The 8,704-nt window shown below is 30.2% G+C and overlaps 1 protein-coding gene across 1 annotated transcript; it reads left to right on the top strand.

Annotated features, from left to right (window-relative positions):
- Nucleotides 1–6,501: 6,501 nt before the first annotated feature.
- LOC120215572 (probable carboxylesterase 2) lies at nucleotides 6,502–7,519 on the top strand. Its single transcript, XM_039213220.1, has one exon. It carries the CDS (start codon nucleotides 6,530–6,532, stop codon nucleotides 7,496–7,498), a length of 969 nt encoding a protein of 322 aa, XP_039069151.1. The 5' UTR covers nucleotides 6,502–6,529; the 3' UTR covers nucleotides 7,499–7,519.
- The last annotated feature ends 1,185 nt before the right edge of the window (nucleotides 7,520–8,704 follow it).

The following is an 8,704-nucleotide window of genomic DNA, read 5'->3' as shown; positions in this document are numbered from 1 at the left end:
AAAATTATGGAAAATAATATGAATGTTTCGATTTGAGAATTTATTTTCATGTTCAATTTGGATCATTTGATTAAAATGGCAAGATTGAAATTTTTGAAAAGTTGCATGGATAAAATGGTAAAGGGTGAAATATTTTGTTCATCTTTAACTTTTGAAAGATGATAAGGGTTATGTGACATAGTTTGATGGTAATTATAAGGTTTTATTAAGGGTAAAATGGTATTTCCCAATTAAATGATTTTAATATTCATTTAAGCTTAAATAAAGGTAAATTAACATGAAATTAAGTTAAAATTTCATGTAAGCTTGATTTATTTTCTCCATTTCAGTAGTGAACCCAATCCTAAAGTAAGAGAAAATTCTTTTGATTTTTGAACAATTTCCTTTGATTTTTTGTATAGAGACGTGAAATAGAAAATTGATCTATTCGGAAAATGCTATCATTTGGTACCATTTATACACACTAATCTTGTTTGATTTCAAAGTTCCAAAATTTTAAGGTTTATGTTCATATTAGGGTTTATGAAATTGATGATAAATCTTGATGTTTTTGAGGTTGTATATTCATTTCCAAGCTTGTTTGATGATTAAAACATGTTCAATCTTCCTATAAATGCTTCCTTAAGTTTTGACCAAAGCCTAAAGTTAGGGGTACTTTGTATTTTGATGAAATTTTATTATGGATTTGATTTTATAGATTTTATAAGGTTGGGTCGAGGTTGATTTCCTGCTCGAATCGAATCAAAATCTAGTAAAATCATGAAAACCCTAGTCTTAAACTTTTAAAGTATTCAGCCTTGGCTTTAATGGATGAGAAAAGTTTTGGAAAATTTATTTAGGGGCTATAAATGATGTAGGAAGTATTTACAAGCCTTAGAAAATTTTGGGGGACCATTCTATAATTTTTGAAAAGTTGGAGGACCAAATCAACAATTTTGGAAAATTTGTGGGTTGTTGTGTAATTATTTAATATTTGATATACTATGCTGGAAATTTCTGATTGGTAATTGAAATGGGTGTTAGAATGTGAAATTTGATCATTTTGGAAGCTTGGAAAGCTTAATGATTTATATGCAATATTTGAATAGTTTGGGGAGTTTAAATGTAATTATGCCTTTGTAAATGTACTTGGTTGGAAATTATTTCATTGCTGGAATTTTGGTACTGAAAATTTAGTGGTAAAATGGTGAAGGACCATTTTATATAAATTGAGAAAGTTGGTGTTGATATTAAAAGAATTCATAAGCGTTGAAGTATTTTTATAGCAAATAAGTAAAAGTATACCTTATGAATTGTTGTTTTTGGAAATTAATTATGTTAGTACAATACTAACATATGTTTCCAATGTGTATTTGTGACTTTGTATAGATCGTGATTGAATTTGTGATCGAAGCGAATTGAGATCGATGAGCAAATCTGAAACTTAGAGAGGCTAATAATTTGCTATATATAAAAAGTGTCAATGTGAGTGCAATGCATACATGACATTATACATGGTTGTTTTATACATCATTAGGAAAACTTGCATTGAGTCTAACTTGTTTATATCAGCCAGGGGTGTTCAAAAAAACTAAGAACCGTTAACCATAACCGTTAACCGGTGTAACCGTTACATTTAACAGGTTAATTAACCGAACCGTTAATACTAAACGGTTCCGGTTAACCGAACCGCTAAAAATGATGGTTAACGGTTAAGGCTACGGTTACAAGTTTTAATAAACGGTTAACCATTAAGAAATTAAATTTATAATTATATTTCTAATTTATTATATTTTTACACAAATAACTTAATATAGTTCTCTATTATTTATAATATATATATATAATAAAATTTGTATAAACATAATTTAGTGTATATATATATATATATATATATATATATATATATCATATTTAATTTTTATTTCTTTGAAAATATAGAAATATTCTTACACCAACATAATTATGTGTTTATTGTTAGGTAATAAGATATTTGGAGATGTTCATAATTACACCCATGTAAATATGTGTTAAGTACTACACTTTTTTATTTTATTTACTTACATCGATATAAGTATTATGAAAAACTTGATAAATAATTGTAATAGGTTAACCTATGATTAACTTGTAACCTAACCGTTAATAATGGTTAACCGTTAGTGGTTAACTGTTTCTTAACGGTTAGGTTACTGTTAGAAAAATCTCATAACCGTTATAACAATTAACCGACCGTTTAGGCTAAACGGTACTATTAACCGTCCATGAACACCCTAATATCAACAAGATATTTTTCATTTATTATATTATTGACACGAACTTACTCAGCCTGAGGAGGTTCCTTTACAAAAGAGTGAAGAGTTTATAATGAAAAAAACTTTGAACTCAAATTTGTTGATAGTCCGACCAAATAAAAATAAAAATTGGTGTTTCATATCTTTACCTTATTCTTATTTTACAAGAATGAGGAAAGAGGGTTACTATAATCATCATATTTTTATCAGACTATTATTATTATTAGTTGTAGTAAAATATATATAATAAACCAACATATAAACTAAGCCCATTAAATAAATACAAGTATTTCCCGAAACCCACTATAAGTAACTAAACCCAATTAGAAAACTCGAACCCCACACATGAAAAGGGAGGACGCTAGGGTTTTTCATCTCCATATTGAGCAGCCACCTAATAGCGGTTGGATCTATTTTGATCTAACGGTCTAGATCTTTTAATATTAGCGTTTCTCAAACCCTAGTACAATATCCTTAAGATGTCAAATTGCGCCGCCATCGCCAGGAGAAACCCTTCACCTTCCAGCAACGCCGATCATCAAGCCGTTGTAGTTTGAGCCATGACGTATCGCAAAAAATCCGGGGTCATTAATGTGACCTATGCGCGACAGGTGTGCCCCCTCTCTGTACGCTTCGTCGAAGTCCACCGTGGACATGCAAACAAGAAACAAAATCAGTGTGTCAAAAAAGTAAAAGAAATGAGAGCCTTTTCTCAATTTTCTTTTCTGTAATCTAGAGACTATATAAGATCTCATAAAAAAACGTTGTAAATGAGGAGAAGATTACACAAATATTTGAACAAAATACAAAACAACAAAAAAAAAGATTTTAAAAGGTATCTTTATTCCGTTCTTTACATTTCAGTATACATTTTTTTATTTTTCGTTCCAAATGCACAAATAATGGAAAGTTCAGGGCTTGATTTATTTACCTTTAGACGTGTGGGGTGCTTTCGTCGGGGCTTCTCCAGTCTCTATTTTAGTAGATAGAGAGAATATCAAGGTAATTTGGAGGACTATGAGGTTCGGTTTTTGGAATAAAACTAAAAAAGGAGAGCATCTTAAATTTCTAGGGCTTAAGTATGGGTGTCTCGACCACCACTGGTGGTGGTCGGTGTATAGTAATCATCCAAGTGTGGTGGTCGGAGTATAGTAATCATCCAAGTGTGGTGGTCGTTTGTCCTTGCTCAGGAGATGGGAGAGGTATCACCTAAAGAGATTGAATGGAAAAGTGAGAGAACAAAACAAAATAGATAAAATTTTTAGGGCTTCAGGTTCAAATGACGTAATGTCTAAGAATAGCCTAAATCTTTAGGTTTTGGGTTAATTTTACTTTGGTCATCAAAATTTACCCGTTTATTTTCATATTAGTCACCTGTCATGCGTTTTTCTTGTTGTAAAGTTAGAGTCCTGATGTTGCTGTTTTCCATTTTCTTTCATTAGTGTTTTAGGATGATAAATTTTAGGAACAATAACGACAAATCCCCTGAACTTTATGTGTAGTTTTACAAAATAGTCACCATTATGTATTTTCTTCATATATTTTGATTCTGGTGTTATTATTTTATTTTATTTCAATTTCAGTCACTTACTGATTGTTTAATTTATTTACATTAATATTTGATTCGGTCTTGTGGTGACCTGATTTGGGGTAAGACCCACATTATTATGATTTGAACCCTTTTAACATGGTTCTAATTACCGACTCTTCTAACATTTGACTACTAACCACTAACTATTGACTTTTATTTTATTATATTTTTATTTGTAACGCTACAAATCTCTAACTTTTTTATATTATTTGAACCATCGTACGACCTCGCACTGACCCACCCTAGGGTAAAATACGTGTTATTATGGTATGGGTTAAAAATTAAAATACTAACACCTAACATTTATTTTCTTGCAATGATATCTTTACTTCTCTTTTAGTTTAAGTACTTTAAATTATGCATTACATTTCATTTCCTTTAAATTAGATGCAATCTAAATTTCTTGTATTCAAATTTCGATTCTTTGGATTATCTCAATTTACATTTCAGCACATTTATTTATTTATTTTTATTTTATTTATTTATTTATATATTTATTTCTACACTTTAATTTTCTTTTATTTTCATTTTATTACCTTTATTTTTCTTTATTTATATTCAGCACTTTTATTTTCCTTTATTTACATTTCAATCCTTTCAAATTCCAACATTTATTCTTTTGCTTTTTTTTAATTTGAGCTTTATATTCTATTTTATTTTATTTTATTTTGTTCCCTATATTTTATACTCTTTTACCCTATTATATATATATGTGTGTATGTGTGTATGTATGTGTAATTAGTACATATTTTAACATGTTAAATATTATTTTTAGACATATACATACGTAATGCACTTGTGCTATATATATAATTATATTATATTTTATGTACTTATATATTTTTTTCTAGTAAGATTTATGTCTATTATTTTTCATATTAAATATCATTTTATGTGATTAATAAATATTAAAGGGACATTTTTGTGTGAGGAATCCATGGAAAAATCTCCCGACTATAAGGAAAATGTGTTTTCAAAGATTGTTCATACAAAAATGATATCTTTTTATTCAAATGTTTTCTTAATATTTTTTAATATGATCTTATAGTATTTTAGTATTAAATAAAAATTAAGACAATAATCTTTTATATGGGGAATCTATGAAAAGATCTCCCGACTATAAGAGAAGTGCATTTCCCAGGATTGTTCATATAAAGGAATACCGTTTAATTTTTTTCTAAAAAGGATCATAATTCAAAAATAAGTTTAAATTTCCAAAATTTCACTATTCATATGGCATATTATCGCCTAGGTACTAATTTTGGGCGTTGTGGGGGTGATCATCCTTCCCCACGCATAACCGACTCCCGAGCCATTAAAATGAATTTCTAGTTAAACGCAAACTATTTTTATCTTTTAACTTAATTTTTCTAAAAAATATTTTTAAATGTATTTATTAGGTACTCAACCTAGCTAAACCAAATGTCGATGGCGACTCCAAAATTATTATTTTTTTCAAAATCCTATTATTTTCTTAAAGTCGTACAAATATTTTTATTTTGTATAAAAATGGTGTCGACGTTTATATATATTATATATTAGTTAATGATAAAAAATAAAAATAGATAAGTGAAAACTTACACCTAGGCCAATTTGAGAATATGAGAGCACTTAAATCACTAACATAAATCTAGTAGTTTATTTATAATTGGTTTAAGATTTTAATATTTTTAAACTAAATTTATTTTTTCATATTTATTTTTTAATGATTATATATATGAAATCATTAAAAACAATTTAATATTCAAATTATAATTGTAAGAAAAAATATTCAAATTATAATTATAAGAAAAAACAATTTAATTTTAAATATAATTTCATATATTTAATCATTAAAAATAAATATAATTAACTATAAATAATCTATTAGTTTTTTTAGTAATTTAAGATTTTCTTAATTGACCTAATTTAAGTCATCACTTGTCTATTTTATTTCTTTCTTTCTTTTTCTCTATCATTGACTATAATATATATATATATATATATATATATATATATAATTACAATTGATTCCTAAATATTAGATTTAGTTTATTGGTTAATGCTTACTTGGTTACTAATGGATATTGAGTTCAAATGAAATTAAGTTGTTTTCGTTTTTTATTTTTATTTTTATTTTACCTAAATCTAAACAAATTATATAACACATATATTATCTTGTTAACAAAATGTGAGAATTGGATCAGTAATTAAGGCTTGAGCATGCCACCCTTGGGACTTAGGTTTGATTCCCTTGTGTGTCTAAACTCATCCTTTAATTATTCTCGTTAATTCAAAATGTGACACATGTCACATTCTAATTTGATTAAAAAATTATGAAATTAATTAAATTAAAAACCCTTAAAAATCCCTCTAATCAAATAATGACATGTATCACAATTTGATTGGAGAAATAAATTTATTAAATTAAATTAAAATTATGACTAAACCCCTTAAATCGGCAGTCATCAAGTAATTTACCAAAAAAAAAGTTCTTTATTTGAGCTTGTCTCTCTCTCTAAATAGAGTGAGTGAGCCAATGAATCTGTCTCTTGTCAAAAGGCAATAGTGCTTTAACTGGTGTCAATAGTCTCTTCCATTTTCCTTGATCATTTTATAAATTTTCTTCCGTCTCTCCGAGTATTGTCTCCTTGTTCTTTTTCTTTCTTTTACTTTCTCCGACAAAAACATGGGTTCCAACGATTCCGAACTTGTTGTCGATTTATTCCCGTGGCTCAAAGAATACAAAGATGGAACCATCGAAAGAACAGCAGGATTCGAAGTGGTTCCCCCGGGGCTTGATCCCGAAACCAACGTGATATCCAAAGATATTGTCATCATACCCGAATCTGACGTCTCAGCTAGAATTTACCGGCCAAACTTCGTCCCCAACGATCAAAAGCTACCTCTTGCAGTTTATTATCACGGCGGAGCTTTTTGTGTTGCTTCGCCGGCGTCCCCAAACTACCATACCAGCCTCAACAAGCTCGTTGCCGAGGCCAACGTTGTCGTTGTTTCGGTCGGCTATAGGCTAGCCCCCGAGCACCCTCTTCCTACAGCATATGAAGATTCATGGGCTGCACTTCAATGGGTGGTTTCTCACAAGGAAGAAGAAGATGGCAACAATGAAACCTGGATCAAGGATTATGTGGACCTTGACCAGGTTTATTTGGTTGGTGATAGTGCTGGTGCAAACATTGCACACCACTTGGCTCTCCGGATCAAGGATTCGGATCTGAGTCAGAAGTTGAAGATTGTGGGCATTGGGATGATCCACTCTTACTTCTGGGGAACCGACCCGATTGGATCTGAGGTTACCGATCGGGTTCGGAAAGAGCTAGTCGATAAGTGGTGGCTATACGTTTGTCCTTCCGATAAAGGGTGTGATGATCCGCTCATCAATCCGTTTGCAGATGGATCCCCGGATCTTGCAGGGTTGGCATGCCATAGAGTCCTTGTTATTGTTGCAGAGAAGGATATATTGAAGGACAGGGGGAGGTTTTATTACGATAAATTGGTGAAATCTGAGTGGAAAGGAAAAGCGGAGATTATGGAGACTGAAGGTGAGGATCATGTGTTCTATATCTTTAATCCTGAATCCGACAAGGCCAAGAGCTTGTTCAAACGCTTGGCTGCTTTCTTGAACCAAGGCAAGTGAAAAATGTGGGGTTTGACTTGTCTTCTAGTAATAAAATAAAATCAGCTGAGATTTGAGATATACCCATCACTTGATTTTCGTTCCAAAGTATTCTATCGGTCCATTTTTCTTACAACCCTTTGTTTACTTTGTGCAATGCGAATCTACTTTTTCTCTTTTGTTTCTTGTAAAGATTGGATCAATTCAGAATAATTTACACTTGTGATCGCGGCAAATTAAAACTTAATTTTTAAAACTTCAGTGGTCAAATTAATCCACTTGAATCATTGAATTTTTTTAAGTTAATTTGAATAAATAGTTTAAGTTAAATAGTTTGATTTTTTTTACCAACAACTAGTTAGTCTAGTGGTATGAGGCACTAGTCCCCTTAAGTAAGGTGAGAGATTCGAATCATGACATTTACAAATGGTGCAAACTAGGTTGGGAGTGTTGTCCTCGTCTTTGCAGTACCTGATCTGGATTAGTCGATCAATAGATCAGATACCGGTGATTAATTTAAAAAAAAAAAGTTTGAATTTTAAAATTTCAATACTCAAATTAAACTATTTGAATTATTTAGCCATTTGAGTAAATAGTTTAGGTTAAATATTTTGTATATTTGCCAACTCTAATCTATTAATTAATTAATATAAATGAAATAATATTATAAACCTTTAGAACGAGCCTCAAATTCAACCTACTATATGTTTTGATTTAGAAAACTTTCACTAAAGAACTGTACATTTCAAGTTATATTAGTGATTTGTGATTTCAGGTGTACAGATAAATTTTTATAAGGCCCCATCCTCTTCATTTTCACAGTGCCTGTTGTGCAACCCAGACAAAAGGCACTTATTATTTTGTTAAGCTTGCCCTTCTTTCGTGTAAGATTTTTTTTTAGCAAACTGCACTTCAAACTGAAAATCTCAAAATACGATGCAACTATTCTGAAAAACAAGATCCATTATGTGTAGGGTTCGACCCTAACATCAATCATTCCTTTGTCTATTCTAATATGACAAATTCAAATCTCTATATCTATAATCCTTTTTCCTTGTACCAAATTGCCATTTGACCTCTTTAATAACAAGCAGAATCTCAAAACACTGAATATAGGACAACATAAACAAGCTAAACTGCAAATTGAGAATTCTCAAAACTGCCAAAAAAGTAAACAATCTAAAAACATCCTTACGCATATAGGCGAGAGAGAAGCAAACATGGCGA

The sequence above is a fragment of the Hibiscus syriacus genome, unplaced genomic scaffold (genome assembly GCF_006381635.1).
Source record: "Hibiscus syriacus cultivar Baekdansim isolate YM2019G1 unplaced genomic scaffold, ASM638163v2 tig00110123_pilon, whole genome shotgun sequence".
In the NCBI taxonomy this organism is placed as follows: domain Eukaryota; kingdom Viridiplantae; phylum Streptophyta; class Magnoliopsida; order Malvales; family Malvaceae; genus Hibiscus; species Hibiscus syriacus.
The sequence above is the reverse complement of the archived record's forward strand: the minus strand, read 5'-3'. Positions and strand labels throughout refer to the sequence as shown.